This window comes from Megalops cyprinoides, chromosome 10 (assembly GCF_013368585.1).
Source record: "Megalops cyprinoides isolate fMegCyp1 chromosome 10, fMegCyp1.pri, whole genome shotgun sequence".
NCBI classification, from domain to species: domain Eukaryota; kingdom Metazoa; phylum Chordata; class Actinopteri; order Elopiformes; family Megalopidae; genus Megalops; species Megalops cyprinoides.
This window is the reverse complement of record NC_050592.1, coordinates 12,409,938-12,437,498: the sequence shown is the minus strand read 5'-3', so window position 1 is coordinate 12,437,498 and position 27,561 is coordinate 12,409,938. Positions and strand designations below refer to the sequence as shown.

Here is a 27,561-nt window from a genome sequence, read left to right as displayed (position 1 = left end):
AGCAAGTACTAGGGGGTGTTGAAATAACAGTATTTATGGGAACATGCATATGAACTGGGTTCCTTATGCCACATTTGTATTGTGTTAATATTTTGCACAGCTATACTGAGACAAGAAAATTTAATTTATTATACAAAGAGACATTCACAAGTTAAGGGAGGTCATTCACGTGATCGTAAGACCTGGTCCATTAAAAGACAGTTAATCAGGGAGATGGGAACTGACAAAGAAACAAAGAAAACAAGTAAAAATAGAGCAACTGAGGAAGTTACAAACAGGAAAGCAGTGATGTCAGCAGGCTCATCCCCCACTGATTCATTGTAAAGGAAAGTGGAGAAGACTCTGAGCCTCTGCTAAGATTTGTGGAGTGGTGAAGGAGAAACCAATACAGGTGACCAGACAGGGACAGGTGGTACAATTTTGTTCCAGGAACAAATAAAACAATCAAGCAGACAAAGATCATTCAGTTCTGAAGAGAACAGAAACATGTTCATCGCCTCCCACCGCAAACACTGAGCTAATCTTTAGAGAAAATACCTCAATCTCGACCGAAGTCACAATAAAAAAAAACTGGTGGAGAGAAGGGACAGCCATATAATATAGAATTCTCAGTTGTTTGACTCTGCATTCAGAGTACAGATGACCTTCCGCAAGCATCAGGCGCTTCTGTCTTTGATCATCTTTTTTAGTGGTTTAAGTATTAAAGTGAATCTTGCTTTTCCAGATGTGCCATTGCATTTCCAAAAGGCTTCTTAAATACATTTGCCTCTATTGTGTTAGTGAATTTCTGTAAAACGTGTAGAGAATTTCAACCCAACAGATTCTTGAAACTCTTCTTACACTGCCTTCCCACCCAGCAGTTCATCTTGAAATGCATTTCTTCACTTGTTTTAATACCTCTTGCCACTTTAGGAAATATGCCAATTTAGGGATTATGTGCACGAAATGTTGGGGAGGATTTGTTGTTACCCTTCCACACTGCTATTTCAAGAAAGACAAATTACCTGGCCCTGCTTATTGGCCAGGAATGAATTATGTGGCTCAGTGTGTGACTGGGCAGCCAGGTTCCTTTTCTTCTTCAAGGCACCTGACATCCAATATCTGACTTTATACATCAGTGTGTTCAGGAAAAACAACCACACCTCTCCCCTCTTCCAGCATTGACTTTGAAGCATAAAATCAGACTGCAAGTCACAGCCCAGGGTAGATGTGCATACCAGGCCACCACGGCTACACATTCCATATAACACCAACAGAGGGAGAGTTCTGAACTTTGACTGCAACATTTTAGAACTGTCCAAAATCTCATTTACACTTCCTGAACAGGTACTGACTATGATTAATGCATACACATGGGCAAAATTAGCATGAGTGAGGGATGTTACGTACCTGAAATGCGCAAAAATGTCTGTGGTATACTATGTGCAGTATTATAAAATTAGTCCACTAAAACATCTATGCTTAAGGACTGTAGGGATTTTTCTTTGTGCTTCTAATATCTTAAAAACACATTCTCATTTTAAAAACTCTACAACAAACTAGAAATGTTACTTACATTTGCATCATGCCTATTACGCAATAGGATGTCTGCAAGTGTTCTAATTATTTTGTAAAGCTTTGTACGGGGGCAATAAATAATGTCTACTTATTTGGCCCCATATCACATTATACTCCCAAAACCCCTAGTCCAGTTCTATGAGATCAACACAGGACCACTGTCATTAGACCCTGCAGTCTGCCCCAATTAATGTAGCACTGACACACTACTGTTGAAGCAGGCTTTAACAATACTGTAGAACATTCAAAGCAAAGACTTGCACTGAACTGGATGGGACCTGTCAAGCCAGTGCTGATGTCATTGAACCCCTCAGACCATATTTGTTGTGAATACTGGACCCTGAATAAGGGGAAGCCAGTGAAATTCTGCAGTCTTGCTGTGTTTTAAGTCTGCCCATGGTCTTCTCACGTCACAATGAGTCTCAGTCCAGATCCATGGCATCGCAGCAAGACTTTGATTTACAGTTGTAAACCTTCCTGGGATCAGTGTGGAACGATCCTTCACACCTGCAGGGATGATGCATAGTATGTACACAATGGAGGAATTCCATTAGAGACACACGCCCTCAAAGGCAGGGGGTCGGACAGGAAAGGAAACACGGCTAGCAGGTGAATGGGGTAGGAAAAATCAGACAGGTGTCGTACATGAGAGTGGAAGGGTGTCCCCAAAGCCCCCGGCATCTGGACAAATTAAAAACTGGGGGTGAGAATAAATGAAGACAAAGGAAAAAATGCAGGTGGGGGGAAGCATGTAAAGGGATGTGGCCAAGAGTCAACACGGAGGAAGGAGACACATGAGAACTACAAAGCTGGGGCTTCATCCGTCAAGGTATAAAAAAAAAAAAAAAAAAAATCCAGGAGCAAGCCCAGCGATATCAGTCCACAGGTAGGGACAACACACACAAGGTCGTGACAGCAGAGGCGCGGACATTACAAGACGTGTGCTCCTCAGTCTGCTTCAGTCTCGGTCTCTACGCGAGTCCCGTTCTGTGCGCCTGTGTGTGTGTATGTGTGTGTTCGTTCACATGATGCCGTTGGTGAGGTACTGGAAGCCGTCGTACAGCTTGGTGGTGATGGAGCGCATGGACCCGTCCACCATCTGCTCCACCAGGACTTGCAGCTGCTCCTCTGTGAGGTTCATGTGGAAGCGCTCCTTCAGGTTACGTATGGTGCTGGAGCCGTGGAAGCAGGGCAGCTGTGAGCCTGAGAGGGGACAGGAGGAGCGAAATGACAGATACCTACTTAGCTCCCATAACATAATCATCTGATGGCCTCCATCTGTACAGGAACATGTGAGAGTGCAACGTAATTCTGAAGCGGGGAAAACACAATATTACCAATCTGATTAAGGAGGGGGGAAAAGAAAAGTAGAGGGAAGGCCAGAAGTGGAAGGAAGTGGAAAAGGAAATAATTGGTGTGCTGTCAATTAAAGTGAGAGGAGACAAGCCTGACTGCAGCGAGACCATGTTGCCCTCTCCTTGGTCGGGCATTCAATTAAACGTGTTAAACCACGATGGTAACTGATCATGCTGGCTGTAAGCCGAAGCTCTGCATTAATCTTTGAGCGATGCAGGAAGGCTGCAGGTTGGACTACCTTGCTGCATGATCTCCACAATCTGGACCACTTTCTCCATGTGCTTCCGTGCAGCAATCAGACCCTGCAGCATCAGCATCTTGTAGTAGTTAAACATGTCCCCATCCAGGCCACCCATAACCTGACACACACAAAAAGCACAAAACACACAAGACACAACCATATTATTTCATATAATAAGTTAATAACCATACTTATAAGTAATAACCATATTAATATTCTCAGCTCTATAAAAACTATCTCATTGCATGCTGTCATTCTGTATCACACAACTCAATAAGCAATTGTTTTTTTTTTTTTTTTTATTGGCGATGGAAGACTTAAATTGATTTAAGTCCAGTACAAATTCCCATCAACAACGCTGCATCAAACAATGCCGTAACATTCCAACATATGACAGTATTGAAAAAACAATTACAACCCAATGAAAAATACACAGACATATTGCACAGAAGTTTTAAGTATACTACAGAGAACAACCTAAATGTTGGATTTATCATTAAATGTAAAGAGATTCAATTTGTAGATAAATAAATGCCAGCCCTACGATGCATCTCTAGGGAGCTGGTGTCATGGTGCTGCATTGGTTTTTGCTTACATCCACAAACTCGCTAGTGAGTTTGAAGGCTGACGTCTCAAAGCCCAGGTTGCGGGGAGAGCTGGAGAGGATGAAGCCAAAGTCAATGTGGATGATGTGGCCTTCCGAGTCCAGCAAGATGTTCCCATTGTGCCTGGAGACAGAGACGTGACGTGAGAAACGGAAATTGGCAAAAAAACAGAGAGAGAGAGAGAGAGAAGGGGGGGAGGTGGGAGAGTAAAAGTCAGAGATGTCAGTTAGGGTAACAGAGTCAAAGAGGGAGAGATCTGGGGGGGGGGGGGTCATAAACAAGGACAGCGGAAGCAAAAAATGCTGAAACAGAAATCGGATGGAATTGAGGAAGCCACGCATGGGATGGAGGATGATGCGCAGAAAGGGAAGGTGGTAAAAATAGCATGGAAAATTCACTCTAACCTGTGAGTAATGAAGAAAGCCTAGCATTTAACGGATTCCTACGCATTCCTACGTTAATTTCAGCAACCGCCACACGCATGCAGCGCAGTGCTAAGATGCCTGCCTGTGAGACAAATTACCAGGGAGAGGAAGAGTGTAAAAGAGGCAGGGAGGGTACAAGTAACACACTAAGAGAAATGAAGGCCAGGCACTGGAAGCAATGACGGAGGAGGATGTTTAGAGAGTGAGTGATGGGTCAAACCCCACAGTGCGCCCTCCTCCCTCACCTGTCCTTGACCTGCAGCAGGTAACAGACGAGGCAGTAGCCGGCGCAGCTCTGCACAAAGTTGCGCTGGGCGGTGAGGAAGGCCTCGGTGGTGTAGTTGCCGTGGTCCTGCAGGAAGTAGTCCAGCAACGACAGCTGGCTCTGCTTCTTCACCTGATGGATGGACACGGCGTTGACCACCGGCTCGATCATGCCGCTGTCCGAGGAGATCACCAGTATCTTGTAGGGCTTGATCCAGAGGGGAACCCGCTCCTGCTCCCAGATCGACTGCACAGGGAGAGGGAGAAAATGAGATCATATGTTCAGCTTGTAGTCTCGGGTAATCACATCATCCACTATTCAAGTCATTAGCCTGATCCTTCTGCTTAATTTATGCCTCCACTGCCCTTTTATGCAGCTGGGATTTTACTGGTAAAAGACAAGCTGTATGGCTCAAGGTTACAAACAGGGAATCTTGAAGTGTTTTTCAGATGAACAGCGAGAAAAAGACAACAGGGATAGTATGTTAGCTCAGGTCAAGAACAGATACAGAACATAAGACTGCTAGTGATTCTACACACCCATGACTGTCAATCATTAGAATTTATTGACTGAACTATCAGAGTATACCAGAGTACCATAATTTGTAAAATACAGACACCTTATGCAAACAATGTTCAGTAAACATGAAAAACATGAAAAACATGTTATGAACAGATCTTGTTTTAGGAGAAGGTTGAATGAGGAGGCCACTAGATGTGGCCTGGGAGATGGCAGACTGCCAGCGTCATTACCTGTAGCTGTTTCAGGACTTGGTAGGCCAGCAACTCTTGTCGAAGGTCATCCCCACACTTCACAATGACTGACAGCAGACGCCAGTTAGGCAGATGGCCGTAGGGAGAGCCTTCTCTTATCCGCCTAAGTCACAGAGGGAAGTGTCTTTTTCACAAAAACACTTTTTAAAGAGGAAGTGAAGTTCATTTCAAGCTAAAAGTGAATGCACACGTTCAATCATAACGGTTCTGGTGTATGACACTTTGCTCTGCTGACACTTACCGGACCTTCTCCTGCCAGGGCTCCTTGAGGGCCACAGCTGAGGGGTCCTCTGGGTCCCTCTTAAACGTGGTGGGGGTGTGAGCCAGCTGCTCCGACAGACGCCGCCTGGATACACACACACACACACACACACACACACACACACACACACACACACACACACACACACACACACACACAGTGCATGTTCATACTGCACGACAAACATCGACTAAACTACAATGCAAAAATACACAGCTAAAAATTGAATCACTTAAAATGTACTACTTGACCAAACTGTAAATTAATACACATTCATCCAAAACGAAACACCCATCTGCATGATGTAGTTTTTCAAGGCAGCACAGGCACAATTTGCTTTCATTTACATAAAGACAATTACTTAGTCTGTGCTTGATTCCAGTTGTCACACTTAAATACCAAAATGCACTGCCCTAAACAATCAAATTTTCCCATAATCCTTTGCTGCTGTAACACTGCACTGGGCTGTTCGGACATGTCAGCTTCACTCCTAAAGCAGCACAGACTGCTCTGAGTGTGGTGCAGTACCTGATGTCTCCTGCGGCGATGAACACAGGCTCCTTGCTCTCCTGGCTGGTGATGCTGTCCACAGAGAACTGGGAGATGTTGTCACAGCTGTTGGTGTGGATCTCTGGGAGCTGAAACCACAGTGAGAACACCTCCGGAGATCAGTGCTCAGCCTCCACAGGGGCCTCATCACACAAAATCAATTAAGCCCTCTGTGCACTGGGGGATACCAGGAAACTGAAGCAGAAATCACTGCACTGCAGGAGCAGAGAAGCTCTAAGCCAAGCTGTTTACATGCATTTCTCACAAAGAAAGAGGTTTCAACCTTTTACAATATACAATAAAACATGCTGGAATGGATTTAAATGATAATGTTAAGAACTAGAATGCCTTGAAAATTAAAATGTCCTGCAGTCCCTATGAGTTGTACTTTCCCCTCCCCCTACAATGATGTACAATGGGGAAGTGAAAAGACAGATTGGGATGAACCATTTGGCAGGCAGAAGGAGGGGAAGACACAGATAGATTCTGAGAGTTGTGGTTTGCTGTGGTTCACTGGTCATCTAATCTTATGAGGGTATTTGGTCTAAATGCAAAGACGACCTGTCCTGAACTCTGAATAAATTTTTAGTGAGTATATTTTTTGGACAGACAGATTAGCACAAGCCTGACAGTCACATAAATTATGGCAAATATTAAGGAAGAAAACGCAGACTGGGAGCTGTTTGTTCTCATGTGAAAGCTGGAAAGTTTTCCTCTCTCACCTCCACCTGCAGCTCGCCTATGTCGTCGACAGACCAGGCCTCGTCATCGTTGTCGTAGTTGGGCACGGTGGAGAAGCTGCTGGCACGCTGCTCGGCCGTGATGCCGCAGTCCGGAAGGTTCTCCACCGAGCGCGTGCTGCGGATACGCGTCTCCGGGATTCGCACCGGCACGCTGGACGTCTCAAAGTTCTCGCACTCTAGCACCTCCACATAGATCAAGTACGGTGCCTGGGAAGGGACACCACAGTATCAAGACAGGGGTGAGTGAAGGATTGCATGAACTGGTATTTTAAATGAGATAACTGTGTGTTAATGAATTCAGCAGATATTTTTTCCCTGCTAATACAGTACTCTCCCATTTGATTTCTTAATTTAAAATGAACATTCAATAAAACAGTCATTAACTATTATTTGTTTACTGTTCAGCAAATTAAAAAAGAAAATGTAAGTCAGCACTGCTGGCTAATGCGATCTAAAATATTACATCCAGGCACACGTCGCTATAGCAGGGGAAATACTTGGCAAACAAAACAACTGCAACACCTCCAAATGCAGATTCCAGTCAAATGAAATTTTAATGCCTTATTTTATTCTTCTGTTCAGACTCTTGCTGCAAGCCTTACCTTGTCCTTGGAGTTGAGCACCACTGCCTGAGTGTGGGGCACGCGCACCACGTGGTGGTCGAACGCGGCCGTAGGCAGCCAGACACGGGCAGGCAGCTTGTGGTTCAGCAGGGAGAGCTCGGAAATGAGCCGCTGGGTCTTCTGCTCCTTGGTAGGCAAGGTGGCCAGACGCTTCCCGATGCCCATCAGGGACTTGATGAACTCTCGTTGGGGGGTCAAGCGCACCGGCTAAAGTGGGGGGCAGGGGGAAACAGTATGGGCAGCAGCCAAGGAGGGGGAGGGGAGAGAGAAAGGAGGAGGGAGGCAAGAGTGTGGAGACAAGAGATGGAGGGACAAGGAGGGGAGACAGAAAAAGGAAATTACCTCCAATAATAAGAATTCATGAAAAAAACTAGTGTGCTTCCCCAAGTAAAGTTTTTGGTACTCTCCACATTTTCACCTTTCTTTTGTGAAACTGCTTTGTAGGAAAAGGAAAAGTGTTATTAAGCACTGCAATTGTAGCAACATAGGACAGGACAGAGACCAGGGAAATGCATGAACCAAACCAATCAGGCCGCTGTAGCCACCACTTGACCGCATTAGTCTTCCTAAATCCTCCTCCTTTCAGACCCTTTAAGGAGAATTTAATGGTAACATCCTTGTTACCGACTAAACAGAAATGAAACAGTGGTTAACTACATCAGATTTCCCCAAAGAAGCCTTTCAAGTCACAGCTGTATTGGTATTTCCAGATGAAGGTATATAAAAAAAAAGCTATTTATGTCTGGAAGTGAATACAGAACATAGAAGCATGAATGTCTGCAATACTACGCAGCCACCATCAGGTGGCAGTACTGAAACACTCTAGCAATAAAAAGTGTACATCACATTTTCCAGGAACAAAAACCCAAACATTAAATCTGCGGCCAGCCTTTAAACAAGCCAACAGATCCTCCCTTATCATTTCCCAAGAAACAACTGGTAGGTAATCACTAAAATGCTCCACAACATGAGAGCAAATTAGCATAATTAGTCCATTTCCAGCACATGACCTCAATGCAGTAAAGTAGTTACTTGGAGCAATAAGCCCAAGAGAACTGAAAAAAATAATCTGATATAGACACAATAGTGGTGTTGCTTGCCACTGTTTAAAATGGTTTTGTTCTAAAATTTACATGTACACTGAATTGTAATAACTATCTAATACTGAAGTCATCGTGACACATTTAACTTGTCTTAGGGGATTACAAATTACACAGATATTATGCAGATATAACTGACCCAATTAATACATCAGTTTTCTAGGAAGATGTGAATTCTCTGAATAGAATTCTCTCAACTATCTGTAGAAAAGAAATTTCTCCTGTCTTCAATGTCAGTCCACCAATCACTAATTTTCAGGTACTTCCTCAGACAATTTTGACCACAATCTACCAAGAATGCAAAAATAAGATTACTTGCTTGACAAGAAATGGATTTTTCCCCCCATTTTCAGATGTAGTCCACAATACAATTCAGGTTAATGATATTATATTTTTGGATTTTGAAAAAGCACTGATAAAGTACAAACAACGTATTTTGAAACAAATTGGTAGGAATTGGAGTAGTCGTCTCAAAGTGGACTCATAGATCCAAAGATTCAAAAAGTTGACTCACGATTAGAACATAAAGAAATAACCATAAGAAGATTCAAATCTGAGCATCATGTTGTGGGAAGAGGAGTCCTCCAGGGATCAGTGTTGGGACCTCTTATTTATATACATGGTGTTTAAAAAAAAAAAATAAACAGTAAAACAGTTCAATCTGCCAAGGACTTAAAAACTCAGGGGTGAAGCAAAGAGATTGGAACTTATTGAAGTAATTGAGATGACTGAACCAGAACCAAAAATTGTGAAATTCCGTTTAATTGATCAATGATGCAACTTAACGTGTTGGCTAACATTCTTGTGATATCCTCAGCCATGTCAGGACACGTTGTCATTGTGAGTAAATCACGGTGCACATTTCCTTGTATCTTAGGAAAGGATGAGAGTTTGGCAAAGATAACAGTAGAAAGTCCTGTGTTCACGAATACACACCACCCTGAGGAAAAACACAGATCAAACGGCCAGGCCGCTTAAAATTCTTCCAAAATATCCCTCCACGGTCATCATTTGGAAGCAAATCACTCCTCATAAGACATTTCTTCATTTCATTTCAGCCATGGGGCTGGACAGAAGCAAAAGGCCCAGAAACCAAACCTTCTCATGCCAAATTATCACAAACCCACTTCCACTGCAGGAGGTCAGCCTGCAGCGCTTTTCTCCCATTCACACCCAGTTTGAAGCAAGGATCTGACAACACTCAATATATAAGGCTGCTGAATCCAATTTATCTGAAGTTTACATGAACAGATTGTAAAATTCTGGTCTGCTTCAAACCTGAAGTGAATGCCATACAAAAACCATAGAAGCTGAAAGAGATTTAGTATGTCTTGACTCAGTCAAATCTTTGACTCATCTGCTCATCACAACTTTCAGTAAATTAGCAAACAACAGAGGCATAGGTTTCATTTTGATGATTGTCTCAAAGTATACCCAAAGACTGAACACTATGATAAGTCTATGAGTCACAGACATGCATAAACAAGTGTATGATCGGAGACAGATACAGTATTGAGTGATGTTCATGGAAAAATGAAATGACCACAGACTGAAAATGATATATCTCCACCCAAAAATGTAAACCCCACTCTGAATCTGAAAAAGTGAACTGTGCCGTAAAAATATATTTTGTGCATAAACGATCCTTTTTACACAAAGCATTCCCTGATTGCTCTAGATCCTACCTCAAATACTGGAAGTTCCATCAGCATACCAATTTTAGGAACTATCCAATCAAGACAGCATCACGATAGCACAATGTGCAACTCTTTCTACTTGACTACAGGGTTTTATATTGTCAGGTATGATATACCCTTTCACTTTCACTCCGTGGTCACACTATTTTGCCGTTAAATGGAGGATACCACTACACAACAGGCCAATGAAGTCAGCCAGCACCCCACAGAGCACAGCACCAGGACATTAATGAGACAGTGGACTTACTGTACCAGTCTCTGAGTCAAGGCTCTCAGTGCTGGAGCTCAAACCCTGGGAAAGTGGAGGGTTACAAGTACAAGAGTAGGGAAGAGGGAAGGCAAGACAAAAACAAGACAATGATGAATGTGTGTGTCCAGTGTGCCAATGGGTGATGACCATAACACATACTAGTATGTGCACACGGACTGCACAAGACCCAGAATGAACTAAAAATGAACATGAAAAGGCTGTGATAATGTCTTGGGGCTGACACTTTTATAGTACAGTACAGAAAAAAAACTAACTTCCATGGATGACTAATAGCCAATATTAGCAGTCTCCTAGGGACTATTCAAGGCCATATTAACATTTACACCAAACATACAGAACCTCACCCACAAGCAATGTGCCTAGCAGAATACAGGTCATCAAGTCAGAATAACCTTTTTTATCACCAAATGATTAAATTAGACTATTATTGGTAGCTAGCAAAGTGAAGTAGCTAGCAGATAAACTGCTAATATAACTAGCAAGCGAAATTAGCCAAACTAGATAACAAAGACTAGATAACAAAAACTGTTGCTAAACTAACATGTTTAGTTACACGTCTACACTAACATACCCAATTAAAAACAACAAATAGTAACAAAAGTGCAACAAAAGTGTCCAGAGTGAGATCCTTATACTGCATGCACTTACTTTAGAGGGAGGGACCTCATTAATAAAAAGTAAAGTACAGACAACCCAATCACAGAGCGTCAGTATGGTCAGTATGTTCCTTTATCCATAACCATTATGTGACTACTGAGTGCAGATGCATACCACTACCTCAGCAAACATTTATATACCTTTTGAGGATGTAAATTTCCTCAATCCATCATGAGAAAACCCCTCTAAGCCAGATCTACTTGCAAAGAAGTAAAGGGTGTACACTGAGTTGGGGGAAATACAGGGTAGGTGGGTGCTCCTCCTCACTTATCCCTGTGTAGAGCCTCTGGGTTAATCCCAGGAACAGGAGCATGGCCAGCCTCTAACCTCACAGCCTGGATTTCCGTGATTGCTAAGCTAGGGGGACTTGGGCCAATAGAGGAGTACAGTGCTGTGACTGCTCCGTTGTAGTCATCAGGTACAGCCCAGTGACATGCTGTGGTGGTTCTGTTGCTGTGCTGCACTGTGGACCGATGTGATCTATGGATGTTTTCCAGACAGGACCCAGGCAGCTTGTCCTGTAATGAAGGGTCCTATTAAAGCCACAGAGCTTTCTCTCCCAGAAATGCCAGCAGTATGTCTACAAACATGAAGGTAAATGGCCAGTAATGAACATACTGTAAGTGGTTGTACCAATTGTCTGGTAAACTGAGTACAAGTGGGGCACAAATCTATTCTAACAGAGATACAAGTAATTCCCAATAGTAACAGACAGGAAAACTTAGGAGCAGGTGGGGGCACTGGAATATCTGAGTACTGCATTAGCATGGATAACATCAATGCGGAGGTCCACAGAGAATATGACAGCCAAAATCATCTTTGGAGCTGGCCTCCCATCTTTGTTAAATGGCACTGACTGAGCAATTAGAACAAACGACACTGATTTGGGACAGTTACATCAGCACATTCCATTAAGTAATTAACGGATTTGGCCTTTTCCCAAAACCTTGCTGGGTCCTTGGAGGTCAAATCAAAAGAACAATTCCATTCTAAAAATATTTTTCAGGGACAAAAGTGAAAAGGGGTTGTAACCAAATGCCTTTTTCCCTGTCCCATCATGTGATTTAATAGAAAAATTACATCAAAGAAATTTGCTGCATTATGGTCCCTTGCAATCCAAGGCCTTTCACCTACATTACTACTGTTTGAGGTCATTCAAGCTGTGGTAAATAAAGCCTCAGGTTGTTAATTAGAAAGCCAATGATTCTTATGAATGCAGAGGCACCGGTTGTCTTATGATCAAGGTCTTTGTTATTTGAAGCTTTTCAGTCTGACAGTGTTATTAAAATATACTTATTCCAATGAAACTGCGTATGGTTCTAAATTTTCAGGAACTGAGAATGCTCCATGAGAAGCAAGCTGCGACCATCTACAGAGGCCATCGCAGATCAGTTTGGTTAAGAAAATGAATGCAGCTGTCTGTTTTCAGAGCAATGTTTTGCGAACAATTTTAAGCAGTGTCTAAAACAGAGAAAGCTATTCAGTTTTGGCTGCTTGGCACCGCTCCGAATTCAAATGCAGTTTTCATACTCCAAATATAAGAATTAAATTGGATTTCTCAAAAGAAAAAGAACCATTGCTTAAAACAAAAAACCCTCAAGCTTAAGATTCTTTGCCACTCCTTTGCTTTTAAGAACCATGTATTGTTAAAAATACTGCATATATTTCTTTACCACCACCACCCCCACCTTTCCTCAAATAAAGACTTGCAAGCCAAGTTACAATCCAAGAAGGTCAAATGCTTAACTAATCTGAAACACAGATGTAATTCCAAAAGGCTAAACAATGCCACTGACACAAAGTACTTCAATTAAGTCATGAGAAATAAATGTGCTTGATGTTATTCATTCTGACGTGAATTAGTCAGAAAATGTTTACAGACTAAACAGATTATTACAATTACACTTTGAAACTTTCAAATTGAAAAAAAATCAAATACAGCATACATTTCCCAGCACTGTAGTCAAGCTAATAAGATAGTATTCTACACTGATTATGGCTCCAAACAAAATTACATTATTTGCTGTAATCCTCTTAATATTTGATGTATTTATTAACATTTCAAACATTTCTGTCAGCAATATTCATTTTCTGAATGAGACTGACGTTTAATTTGTACAAAAATGTAAAAATGTTCATATGCACTGCGACTGTTCCAGACTGGGAAAAGACACAGAAGGGGGGCAGGTAGGGGGCAGAGAAATGGGAGCGGGACAAGAAAGGGCCAGAGACACAGGGGTGGGGTAGGTAGGGGGCGAAGAACCAGGAACAAGGCAGGTAGGGGGCAGAAACACAGGGGCAGGGCGGGTAGGGGACAGAGAAATGGGAGCGGGAGGGGAGGGGGCAGAGAACCAGGAGCGGGGCAGATAGGGGGCAGAGGACCGGGAACGCACAAGAAAGCATGGGACCCAGCTCCTGCTGCTCGGACTGAGGTAACCCATGATCAACAGCAGCACATGACCCGGGTCACACGCTGCCTTGAGGGACACCCAAATCGGGGGGAGAAAGGAAAGACAGGAGAAAACGGAGATGGGCGGAAGGATCTACACATCCGCATCATCATCATCATCATCTTGCATCATCTTATGTGTAAAAAGCTCATTAGCATTACAGTAAAGTGTTAGAGCAGGCGTCACTGTCACACCAGACAAACTTGCCATCAGTTGGGGAAGTAAGTTCAAATTCCTTCCACTTCCAAACACACAATATCCTGGATGTTCACAGTAATGTAATGCTCACAGTCCCCTACAGAAGGTCCCAGCCTGCTCATTTTCAGTTATAAACGTGATAAAGCGACCTCTATCAACACTGCTGATGGGAGTTCACCAAGCATAAAGAGCAGAGAAACAACACGTCCCCTTTGATCCCTCCTGGTTTAACATACCCTGAGGATACATCAGAGCGTGGGTGACTTTTTCTGTCTGCTCTAAAGACAGGCTTTTAAAGGCTTTAAAAGCCCAGCTGGTGTGTTTATGTGTGTTAACTGTACAAGATCTATGTTTTGACCTGCAGGGAGGCCAGGGTCATTTAGTTACACTTATCACACACAGAGCATATCCCAGCCATTTCCAGATAAATTCACTTAGCAAATCACAGTTAAGAAATCAAGCTAATGTTGATTTATCTTCAGCAATGTCTGAACAGAAACCATGTCTTTATAAATAAAGGACCACCAAGATGGCATCAAGCTTTGCTGAAAGACATCACCTTAGCCACTATAGACGGTAAATTCCGCCCCCTGCTGTGCACTGATAAGAGTCTCTGGGTGGCAGGCAGTAAAAGAAGGAGTAGTGGATGACATAGCCCACTCCTTAAACAAACACCAAGCCTCCATGACCCAAGTGAACCCTGGGCAGCTGTAACTATGGTGATGGGGCCAGCGCAAAGGGTGATGTAATGGGAGAGGGGGGTTACTGTCCTGAAAAATAGGGAGGGAAAGTAAGAGGGGAAGAGTAAATAGATGAACAGATGGGCTAATATCTGTCAGCAGAGGAATAAGTGCAGGGGATTACTGAAAATACAGCACTCTGATATAATAGACCCAGCCCACACTCAAACAACCTCTAATCTTCCCCTGTTATGTCACATATCAGTGCTGCACATCTCTGAGAGGCCAAGGCTCCATATATCCCTTTATGTAATTCCTCAGAGTATGAGGAACATTTGGCATTTGGGGAACTGTTGTTCTGCTGCAATTGTGCCATTGCATCCAAAGGTGTTGGAATGAACTTGGGGTCAATATGCTTCTTTACATTGGGCACGGCCGCTGGCACAACAAATCATAGCTCAAGGGTCAGTGGCTTCAAGAGGAGTTAAAACTGAGTGATTCTCCATGATGTTTTTGTCATCTCATTAGGAGCTAACACGCTGTTGTATTTCAAGAGATTTTCACGATGACCACAACAGTAGTGCAACTAAATTAACAGAATTAATAGAATCTTCATTTCTAGAGAAAAACAAAGAAAGAAAATCATAGACCAACCCAAACTGAGAATCTTGACTGCTGATGTCATCATCTTCAGGGAGTTCAGGGTTAGCTACATTAACCCTGTCGTCATGGAGCCAGCAAGTGCATTCTTGACTTTAATACTTGCACAGAGCTGCAAGTGAAATGTGATTCCAGTATTTAACTAGTAATAGGTTCTCCATGTCTGTCATTGACAGGGGGGTACGGACGACAACAGGGGTCATGTTACATCCACTACCCTGGGTGCTGTGCTGTTCTGGCTGCTGCAAGGACGTGGCAGGTATTGCTTACTGTACTGTCACTGAGCTGTGGTCAGCCCTTTGAAAATTAGAGCCCCGTAATGCAATGTCTCCAGCGATCACATGTCTCAGAACTGCTTCCTGCAAAGTTTCACACCAATAGAGAGAGACATTGAGAGGGGGGGGGGGTGGCGTGGAGAACAGGCAGGGGGAAGGGTGGGGTGCAGAGAGGAAAAAAAGCGATGGTGGTTGGAAACTGAGAGAAAAGGTGACAAGGATGCAGGGATTAAAAGAAAGAAAAGCAGAGGTGTGAGAGCACGGGAGACGGTCAGATGTGAGGCACAGCAGGGTCAGTCAGATCCCTTCAGGGCCACACAGCAACGAGCTGAGAGATGAAAGGTGGGGAGGGAGGGGATGCTGGGGCCATATACGAGGGAAAAGGAATGATAACCAGAGAGGTGGGGAGATGGAGAGAAGGAGAAACAGATGTTCCCGCACAGATGGGAAAGCCAGAGGGCCTGCGCGTTACAGAGCGAGAGAGGGGAAAGGGTGTGTCCTGATGAGCACGGCCACAAATTTCTGTTTCTGTGTGACATGCACCATTTCCAGATTTCATTTAAGCCATTAGGGAGAGGTGAAAAGAAGGATGACCCTCTGCAGGAAAGTAGCGTGAAAAGAGCCAGCTCTGGTTTGGTAATCACACAGAAGCAAACACACCCTACACCCACCCATAGCCACACCCACACCCACACACACCCACCCACAGAACCCCCCTATAACGCCCCTGGTCCCAGAACACATTGCTTCAAATTTGCCTCAAGACATCTGCATTCAATGCACTGTACTGTACTACCTGCTCACCACAGCCTGTTTTCACTGTGGCACCCAGAAGTGTGTGACTAACAGCTGGTTATGTTCAACACTGAAGTGCCCCACTGGCACCAGCTGTTGTGAAAATATTCATGTCAAACCGTTTGTCTAAAACAGCACACGTTAAAACAACAAAAACATGACAATATTATTGGAAAGTGATCGGTAAGAGCTCTGACTTCAGCAGACTACAGGAGGTATAACACGATGGTTATGGTCGGTGTTGGATGTTTAGCCACACTCGTGACAGAGGAGAGCACTTGGCGCCGCAGCACTTGAGCGGAGCACCTCTGAGCAGTAACAACCTCTTGCCTCGTGACCCTGCAAACCACAATGCTGCAACTGTTGCACGTGGTTTTGTGCTTGCCCTGTGATTCCTGCAGATTCGACACACATTCAGAATGTATCTAACAGGGTGACTAATCTCCTGTGTCCACCAGACTCCTTTTTAATCATGAGACAGTGAGGAAGTACAGCAAACATGTCTGATTCACAGCACACACTCAGACATTTACACACACATTTACACACACACACACACACATTTACACACACACACACACACATTTACACACACACACACACACACACACACACACACACACACACACACACACACACACACACACACACACACACACACACTGCTAGAGGTCAGCAAAACACACTCCAAACCCCTCCTGCACTGACAGGTAATGACATCACCCACCCCTACCCTGCCTTGTGACTCCATGAGAACCAAATGGAAGGCAGACACTCTTTCCACTGATCCTTGACCCTTGACCCTTGCTTCAGAGCTGTCTAGCAAAGGCACCCCCTGATCAATCCAACACAAAAAGGTGAGAAATTTAAACTCTGATGTGTTAAAGGCCTGAGACAGACACAGACAATGAGGACCAGAAGGAACCAAAACTGATGCCAGAAACCCCGCCTCCACCATTTAGACCTGCAATGAGTTGATAGAAATTCAAAAGCCAGGGACTGGTAAGCACGCTGCTTCAGAGACGGGCGGCTGGTCTCCCGCTCTCACTTGACTGTACGCAGGCATGCTGGTATTTATCACCTGCCCCCACACACTCCTTGTTTGCCAGGGCAGAAGTCTCTGCCACATGTGAGTGACCCACTTAGTTGAGCAATCAGTGGATCCACCACAGGAGCAGTACAGCACTACGGTAGTTCCTGATTCCTCAAATACAGAAGTGCTCTGGAGGTGGTGTCAATCAGAACACAAGACAGCATCTCGTCCCTACCCTTTACACACACAACAAAAGCAGAAGCACCTTGTGCAGAGAGTAGATTTGGCAATTTAAGTGATACCTGATACTAAATACATTCCTTAAGATATCATGATACTTTTGATTGATCAATCTGCTATTTTACAGTGATATATTAGAATTGGGGGCAGGCATTACAATTATGGCTTACTTCAGAAGGTACTGTAATAATTAAACATTCTGAGTGCCAATGTTTCCACTCATATGAACTGGAAAAAATGACATGCAGATAGTTCCCACTATTACGCCATGTATTGCTGGAAACGTGCTGTCAACCACATTGTTAGAAGTTAAATATAATTCTCCCATAGATACAACGTTGTTAGTGGTGGCTACATTCTAGAACACGGTATAGAAACTGCTTTTTTCCCCCCACAGAAATGGCTAGATCCCTGGACATATTGAGCTCTCCAGCACAAGCTCACTGAAGGAAAACATCAAACTAAAACAAGAAAGACAAGCCAAACACAAACACACAAAAGATGGGGGGGAAAAAAAAAAACACAGATCACTGTGGCGAAACAGGGACTGTCTGTACCCTGCATTTCAATGACGTTCCAACAGTGAGAGAAAAGTCGACAGTACCTGACAACACTGTCACAAGCGCTTGCCTAAAATACACTGTTAGCGTGAAACTGTGAAGCAGAGCAGTTTTGAAGTATGACCGCAGCCAGTAAACCCAGGAATGACAAAACGCAGTCTCCCATCCATCCTTACAGACGTGACCCGTCCGTATGCAGGGAAGAACACCTGAAAGAGATCTGGGAATTGTTCAGCAGGGCTTGAAAAACAACACAGCACATGATGGTAACTAAATCCTACGTTGTTGTGCATCACTCTGGCCTGCCTGCAGCCATCTCCTTGCAAGCACAACCTGGGAAGGGGGAGGGGTGTTACGGTCATGCTTACCTCATCCTGACTGCTCTCCACCTTGGGGTTGCTGGCCGTCCTCTTCAGGTTGCTGCTGAGGCTGATGCTGACGGTGGCGTCCGATTTGGAGCGCTGGTGCGTGCGCTTGGAAGGGGAGAGGCCGTGCTCGGCGTGGGCGTGGCTGAGGACGGGGGGCGGGCAGGGGGGCGGGGGCAGCTCCCGGCGCAGGCGCTGGCTGGCGGGCTTCAGCTCGTCCGAGAGGATGAGCTTGCGCAGTTTGGTGCCCCGCGAGTGGCGCTGGGTGGAGATGTGCATGTCGGAGGAGTAGGCGCCCAGCAGCCAGGCGCACTGCAGGGAGAAGCTGATGCTCTGCCGGCAGCGGTGCACCACGTAGGGCTTGATGGCGTCGCCCACGTCCTCATCCATGTGGATGTACATGTTGAGGAGCTGGGGCAGGTAGAAGTCCACGTCCTCGTAGCGGAAGCTGAAGAGGCGGTTGCCGATGTAGGCCTGCACGCCAGGCTCCTTGGAGTTGTAGAGGTAGGAGATGGCCATGGAGATGTCGAAGAGCTTGGACTCGAAGAGCCGCAGGAGCCAGGACTGCTTGGAGGAGTTGTTCTTCTGCCGGCGGCGGGCGCTCTTCACCGTGCCCGGGAGGGGCTCCTCCTCTTCCTCCCGGATTTTGGGAGGTTTGCTCCCTCCACCCTCTTTGGCCTCTGGGTGGGCGCTGCCATTGACCAGACCCTTCTCTGTGCCTCCCCCCACGCCCTCGCCCTCGACCTTGAGGAGCTTGACCTTCTGCAGGACCTCCTGGCAGGCCTTCTTGGCCACCTCGGGGTCGATGACCACGCTGAGCTCGCTCACTCCTTCAGAAATGACGCCCAGGGGCGGGCTGCCACCCCGTGGGCTTCCCCCGCTGCTACCAGGGCTGACAGGCTGAAGGAGGTGATTGCAGGAGGGAGAGGAGGGCAAGGAGGAGGAGGAGGTAGATGAGGCGGAGGGGCTTTGCTGAAGTTCCTCTGCCTGAGCCGGGGAGAGCTCCACATCCGTATCACCCATGGCCACTGTGAGGGAGACAGGGAGAGCAGCCAATGAAAAGTCACCATTGTGTACCCAACATGCATTGCTTTCAATGATTTTCACAACATTCAGGAGGACCACCAAAACACTGTACACACAGATTGTAAATGTAACATGGCAAACATTTATCCAATCCCTGTATTTGGTCCAGAAATCTCAATCACTCATCTACAGCTGTACACAGCTGCAAACAGCATGTCATGAACATCTGAAAAGCGAGTGAAAAACTATCCCATCCCTATCCAACAGTGCATAACATTACGTAACCAATGAATGGGCCTTGTCATGTGTGACCACAGTTTGGCTGTGGCTGAATGTTTGCTGGCTACCACACACAAAACACAGAACAGCTGTTGTTATTTTGAAAAACAGTGTAGATTGCATTTTATTCATGAAAAGTCCATATTCCATTCAAACGTCCTTATTTTCTACAATCCATTCCATATATGCTTAGATTTGCAGAGAAGTGTGTTTTCCGGTGCATTCATCAATCACAAGACGCAACTAAAGACAATTGCTACGTTAGTGATAATACTCCTTCTCTGTCCTAAAACAGATACATGTTTAGTCTTCATACTGAATTTCAGAAAGCTGTAGTTATTCCATCTACCATCAGATTTATCCTTCTGTATTAAAAAAATACTGCTTTGGGATAAAGACATTGGAAAACAATCCCACAAAGGTATTTTGCTGAAATGAAATTCTATTCAAAAACGTCAAGCATGTCAGGGGAGACTGCAGAAACCTAAGGCACCATTTCTCAAGGCACGGCGCAGTCCGAGGGTAGGCGTTGCCGTACAGACAGCTGAAGTGCGATTTGAACTGACCATCCCCTTCGCACTTTGGCCACGGGTCACATGTGCTGTGGGGGGAGCAGCAGCGCTCTGGGTGAGAAGTATGTGCCTGCGGCCTGTTCCCGGGTCACCATGCCCTACTGATCCCCTGCTGCGGAATGCATGCGGTTGTAATCTCCCTGAGCAGATTAGCAGAACGCCACACGTGCGGCATGCCATCCAAGTGGAAGGTACGGGTACGGTCACGACTGCTCCAGTCTGGTCTTCAACACTCACGGTTCCCCTCTGCCGTTTCACCTGAAACTTTACTCAGACGAACCGTTGGCTCACTTGAACAGAGGACCTGAAACACGGCATTGCTCTGACGGTTCTCACCGACTAAAACAGAATCCTATTTAAACACGTGTACTGACATATTGACAGACCCTAAGCCTCCTTAGAGACTATCCTGGCTTTCCGAGCACACAATTACCACTCTGATGTCACAGGAGTGTTATGAGAAGCACAGGGGGGTCAAAGTTTTCACTTGTATTTCACTTTTTTGTGTCTGAGCAAAAGTATCCCACTCTCAGTTCATGTCATTTTTAGCCCACTCATTTTTACACCTTTGCATAGATTGAGCAGCTTGCTACAAAACAATGATTAACACAGTGAAAACCATACAGGTTTACCCACTACAGATGCAAACAGTGTAGGCTAAATATGTAAGACAATTACCTATCTTCATTCCAGTCTATACCACAGGTATCAATATCAAAACAATCTATTACAAATCAAAACATTTTATGACGGCAAGTTAAATCATGTAGTGTAGTTGTAAAACATTGCATAACCATCTTCAATAGTTCACCGGGGCCTGACTGAAGCAATCTACCATTTCTGCTGTCTGTTAAAGCCAAAATACCAATCACAGTAGTATTTCTCAATTCTTCTATAAAATGGTGTATTTTGGATTTTGGACAAAACATGTATAATGCAAGTCCTGTGTATCAGCCATTTGTTTGAGGACAGCATTAGGCATCCACCTGCAGAAACAGCTTTCGATGGGATGTAAATATTTATGAATTCATCCAGCACCTAGCCTGAACTGTCAGAAAGCCTACAGCTTGCTTTCAACGACGGTGATGCCTATCTGAGGCAGTACCACAGCGCAGCGTCCGCACTGCTCCTTTGAAGTGCTCAGGTATGCAGCACGTTCCCTCTTATCAATCGCGTGTCTTTCACACAGGGAATGAAAGCCTTTATGCACTGAGAACTCAAAGCAAAGGAGTGGCACTTGACTCAGGACAAAAAGGTACGCAAGAGGCTGCTTGAATCGCAGAGGCCACTGCGGACTGTGGCAGGTAAGAAACTCAGCTTTTCGCTGGAACACTCCTTGCCTGTGGCATTTCTCAGCCACGTTGTCCAAAGGTTATTACAGTTCCATGTCTACTATTCAATATCTCAGATGTGTAAGCTTTCTGCATGGGTGGACTTGATGGATACACACTGCATGTGGTAAAAAATCACAATTAATGGAGGGCACCAAAATTCACAAAGGTGAAACCAATGCAACCTAGCGTTATAGTGATAAATAGAAGAAGCTTATTAAAATATCAGAAATATGCTGTTTTATTTCTTATTTGTGTCCCCCTTTGGAATTGCCTGTTGCACTAAGCTGACTTCACAGTGGCATCCTCTATACGCACTGGAGCACTGAAGCAAGGTGAATGAAATCCTCTAATACGCCTGCAAGCAGCCAGTGCATAGTTTACACACTAAAAGTGTCAGAGTGCGCCACTGGTGAGCAAACGCTATAGCTGAAGAGTAAGCGCATCTCTCACAGACAACAGCACAGTGAATTACATATGCCTGACGACTTGTGATGAGCAGAGTGACAATGGACCCTGGCCACCGTAAACCCACCTGATGACACTGTCCAGACTCGAACAAACTGTAAAACTTAGTCTGTACGATTTCCATTAACTGACAATCACTCATTTACCGCATTTCAGAAGCTCTGAGAGACCAAAAAACCCTAACCGTGATTTATAGGCCAAGCTATTTCTGTTGCTTTGACTCTTAAAAGGTTTCCTAATGTATATTACATACTGCATGTAGTAAAAATCACTCACTACTAGAGATGGCTCTATCTGAAATCAAAGACTACATATCTCCAACAATGCCTGTCATCATTATGGATGAACAGTTTGCAACTCAGTAAGGTTGGGTATCGTTTGAATTTTATCAATTCCGATTCCAATCCTGCTTATTCTTATTCTTTAATCAAAGCACAGGGCAATTGATTTTGTGAGTTAAAGAGCTAAACCCAAATGAATAGTTTCAAATTAATTTATTGTTTCTGAATTATTGTTTTATGCATTTCAGAGTCACAGTCCATGCTATCACTCAAGGAACTCATTGTAAAATTCAGTGAGTGTTATGGCCATGGCCTAACTGCAATATTCATTGTAGAGCATGTCATTTTAGTGGAATTAGCAGGGATTTGTCAAATAAATCTGTACCATGCTTTGTTTCCAGTGATAATTTTTTTAATGCTAATGAAGCGCTCAATTTCGCACCTGTGAAAATGATGACGGAAAATTTTCAACCCTGTCATTGTGACGGATGAAAATTTATCCAAGAGGAACCTCTGAGAGTGTTCTTGCAGCTTGCACCTTTAATGACTGAAACACTCGGGAGTCCCCTTTGATATAAATACTGAAAATCTGCTCTGCGTTACATCATGTGATGAGGCCAAATGCCCTACTTTATACTGTGCAATAACATCCCTCTCCACCGACATCTGCTCTTGCCTTCTCTCCCTGCTGTGCAAATTCAACACGTGGAAACAAGAAACCAGACAGAACGTGTCTGGTCACAAACTGTTAGCCTTTCAAAGATTTTCTTTTGCTAGTGTCTGAGTGGAAACACCATCTCAGCTCGTACACTCCGTTTCTGTCAGGTGGGGCTGTTCAATGACGCAAAGACCTACAAACGCCACCAGAAATAGTCTCCAATAGCATGGGGTGTCTCTCTCTCTGGTGGGCCCCATCAAGGTATGAAGTTGTGCGACAGGTTCTGTAACAGAAGCAGACGCCTGCATGTACAGTGCTCCCCTGTGGAGACCGTAGCTTCAGATCTAAGGGAACAGGTGCTCCTGTGTTGAACATGGAAACACAAGACTTCCGTGATCATCAGGTATCCCTCCGGGTGCCCCTCTCTGTTATTACGCAAGCCCAGTGGTGATGAGCGATGGCAGTTTGTATAATCAGCATTTTACTTCTATCATTCTATCAAGCTAACCTGCTGTTGTGCTTGGTCTCTTGAAAGGAGACTGTTTTTGTCTTTCAGGTTCACTAATGCATCACTCCCTCTATTCTGGTGTAACATGCAGAGCTTGTTGATGTAAAACTGTGTTTCTCACCCTGTAGGCTCCAGTCCCATAGCTATCCTGTAAAAACGCTTTGTCTCACTGTATGTGCTGCTGTTTCTATGCACTGCAGAAAATCTGACATTTTATCACACCTATTTCTCGCATCAAGGCTTAAAGTGGATTCTCTTAACGTTGGAAGTGCTAATGCAGTTCCCTGTATTGGATAATAACAAAGCAGTGGTTTATATTAGCGCACAGAGTCTGGAAATGTCAGGAGAAGAGTCTACAAAGCTTTCCACATCACTCCTGATAGCACCACCAGATATGTTTATTTTACCATCTGTATAATTGTACACATCTTGCTCCTGCTCCCTGTTTAATCTTTGGACTTGTGCTACATTACGGATGCAGAATTTCTAGGTACACTTAAGTATTTCATTTCGTATGTGCAACTTGACATTCTAAGCGGCTCTAGCCTTCACAGCCAAACAGTGACCAGACTTTCTAAAATCAAAGCAGCGTCTGCGTTTTGTACACTTGAACTAGACTATAGATAAATACAGAAATACATCTGAAAATGAAAAAAGATCCTGATTACATCTTGTCAAATATGGCCACTCTGCTCTTGCATACATTACATTAACTGTGCCATTTACACTACCTGTACATGAAGGCATGCAAATGTTCATGAATTCAGCTTGTCAACTCCCTTACCGTGAGTACAATTACGGAAATCTATGCTCTCGGACTTAAATGGAACCTACACCTGTTTCCATTACGCTTGTCCCCCACCGCATCCAATTATTGAATGTCGACTCTATCACCTCTAATGGAAACAGTGATGACAAACTGACACACAGGAATATTGATCTCTTCTAAGAATCAACTCCCAAAGGAATGCATGACTTCAGGCCTCAGGCAGTCCAGTTCATTTACTCACCAAGGCCCAACTGTCACATTTTCTCTGCCCACTGGGTCCTACAAGCCTGACAGAAAGAGCTGGAGGAAACAAAGTTGTTGGCCGCAGTTTTCTCCCATTCTAACCATTCTCCCAGGGTATCAGTGAGCAGTGAGGTCCGTGCTATCTGTGGTGTGTTGCGTCTGAGTTGTTCTGCTGTATCACTAGGTATATCCTGGGTGAACTCACTGCCTCTGTTATCATGTTGTAATCAGTGTATTTCCACATTACTTCAGGTTACACTGAATCAATGAGTTACATGCTAGCAAAAATCAACCAGGGTACTATTTAACAGAAAGAACAGCACACTATGAACAAGCCAGAACAGTAAGAAAGGATTCCATCTTACACTTCAGGCAAAATACAGTGTCCACAGACAGCTAAAATAACAGCGACATGCCATCAGTTGCACTTCCGTTCCCTTCTTTCAGCGCTTCTGCAGGTACAATAAACCAAAGCTAGCCCAACAAGATACTCCACACTGGGACCTGTGGGGCTGTTCAGAGCAAGCTTCATTACATTTGCAAGTTGATACAGGTCAGACATTTCGCTCTGTCTGTTTGAAATTAAAGCGAATGAGCATTTGTGATTCTTCTGGAGGGAGGTAGGTCCTGATCAGAAGCACACTGACATTGATACAGTGCTTCTTCCTTCTCAGGAGCACACAAAGGCTGACAGGCAGCTTCACTGAGGGCAGCAACTGAGATCACATCCCTCCTTATGCATTTCACAGTGTTTTCATTTGTCTGTTTTTATCCTCCAATTATAAGGCAGGTCACACCTTCAAAACTGACACCAAAATGTTCCTGACAATCCTTTGGCAATGACTCTCATTTGTCGCAAAACTGGGCAGTAGCTGCCACCTTAACTGTAGGTGACCACGCTTTCGTGAGGCCACATCCCAGGGGACACACTGTATCCGATACTGAAAGAGAATCGCACCTGTCTGACAAAGGCTCCTACAATTCCACTGCAAAAAAAAAATGGGCTGGGGCAATGTTACACATTAGCGGATCAGGTTTGTTTTCCATCCGCTGATGGTGGAATAACCCCACAGTCACGATGCAATAAAATCGGTCTTGAAGCCGAATTGTTTAAATTATATGGAAGTTGCTAACTACAAATCAAAAAAGATCAGGGCAAACAGACAGTTTCCTTTGATAAGACCAGGGTGCCATTTGTTGTATGTCACTACCATTTTGACAGACATTGCAAATCTGATCATTTCTGCAGAGTATAAATTACAACCACCATTTAATATTGGTGGGTTTAAATAATGAACATTAAAAACGGCAGTCGATAAATTATCTAATATAATCGCATAATAATGGCAATGTGTACTATCAGCTACCTAGTGTGCATCTACCATCTACTGAATCTCCGTTTGGCGAAGAGATCATTCTTGAGCACTATCAACATGACGACAAATCCTTGCATATAACTCCACTAGTCAATAAAGCTTCGACAATTCTCCATTGAAACCTCGATAAATACCTCGCTAGCTACAGCAGCTAACAAGTGTTCCCGAGCCGCGCCTTGAACTCCCGTTAAACTAGGTCAAAATGCGGGGTATCTGACTTCCAATTACCCCAGTTTAACGCAGTCTATTTCTCTAGCAGCTAGACTACATAGCATGTTGTATCGGATTATAAAATTTCTTGCATTACTTTTATTACAGTTCAAAGTGTCCTGTTCTGCCTCTCAAGTGAGCTCTCAGTTTCTTTAACTTACAATTTGTTCACTGCTGAAAACAAGTAGCAGCTAATATTAGCTAGCCGTGATAGTTATGGGATTTAGCTAGCTATGGTAGCTCGCTAAATGTTGGCGAGACTAATATTGGCCGAGGCTGTATTACGAATTCTCGCAAAAAAATGTATTACCTAGCTAACTGTAGTTAAACAATTATCAAAATTATAGCAAACCAGGCAACTAAGATTACACAGTAGAACCAGGATACGTAAGATAACGATTGCTTCCGAAAACAAGAACTAATATTTTATGTGCTGTTTGACGAACAACCAGGGATCTTAGGTTATCCTGAAAACGTACTTAGCTCTAGCTAACTAACTTTTGAATACATGGGACTCTCCTCTTGCTTAGCTGTACTAACTTATTAGCCAACAAAGAAAAACTAACAATGAGCTAGCCTGTTATCTTATGTTAGCTACCGGTCCAAAAGCCCTGGATGAATGCAGGGCGATGATGGCGATAGCACAGTAGTAGCTAGCTAGTCTGATCGTGACTGATGCCAAGGATTACCCCAGGAATTTAAGACATGGGCTAACACACCCTACCCCACTGAACAGCTAGCTACGGACACAAGCTGTGCCATCAATCTGGATGTCCGGCTATTGTTAGCTAGATAAATGGTACATGGTCGTGATTGCTTCGACCGCAAGAACTAACTTAGCTTGCTTGAGTAACATTAACTACCAACATAACTTGTTAGGAAGCTAACATTTGTTCACGCTAGCAGGCTAGCTCTGAGGCGGATTTTAAAACGACCTGTCTAGCTATCACTAATTACCTTGTAAGACAGCGAACATTAGCTATCCTGCCTTATAAGTTAACTAGCTAGTCTAGCTAAAGCTGCAAAACTCAGTACGAATGATCTGAATCGAACATTTACCTCTTGAAAAATGACACTTTGATCGGCTCAAATAAATGACTGACAAAATGAATAAATCTGCCATGATTTCCAAGACTACCTAGACTGCTGCCTAGTTAGTTGTTCCCCCAGCTAACGTTACCGTTGGCTCTTCATCCTGTCTGGCTTTGGTTGACGGATTGACAGGCAGTTTAATCATTTTAATTAAACCCTCCTTGTATACTGCAGTAACAGGTCAACAACAACAAACATAGCTACGACTCTTACCTCTTCGATAGTCGAGTGAAGTTTGAATATTTTATCTATCTCCACTTTTCCTGCTCCATTTGGAGAAGCATCCAGTTACCCCACTCGGCTCCGGAGTTTCTCTCCGCAACTTAAAGAACTGACAGGCCTGGGATGTCCGTATCTACTGCCTGTAG

The 27,561-nt window shown here is 44.1% G+C and overlaps 1 protein-coding gene across 3 annotated transcripts; it reads right to left on the bottom strand.

Annotated features, from left to right (window-relative positions):
• Window positions 1-41: 41 nt before the first annotated feature.
• On the bottom strand, window positions 42-27,561 carry pi4kb (phosphatidylinositol 4-kinase, catalytic, beta). 3 transcript variants are annotated; one of them, XM_036538333.1, is made up of 12 exons: window positions 27,407-27,561; window positions 18,384-19,408; window positions 10,444-10,488; window positions 7,379-7,606; window positions 6,756-6,983; window positions 6,013-6,122; window positions 5,464-5,568; window positions 5,202-5,325; window positions 4,430-4,695; window positions 3,750-3,882; window positions 3,152-3,272; window positions 42-2,760 (listed from the first exon to the last, which is right to left on the bottom strand). In XM_036538333.1, exons 2-12 carry the CDS (start codon window positions 19,401-19,403, stop codon window positions 2,579-2,581), a joined length of 2,562 nt encoding a protein of 853 aa, XP_036394226.1. In that variant the 5' UTR covers window positions 19,404-19,408; window positions 27,407-27,561; the 3' UTR covers window positions 42-2,578. The 3 variants fall into 3 exon arrangements, with proteins under 3 accessions (XP_036394226.1, XP_036394224.1, XP_036394225.1); XM_036538331.1 differs by lacking the exon at window positions 27,407-27,561 and adding an exon at window positions 27,161-27,226; XM_036538332.1 differs by lacking the exons at window positions 10,444-10,488; window positions 27,407-27,561 and adding an exon at window positions 27,161-27,226.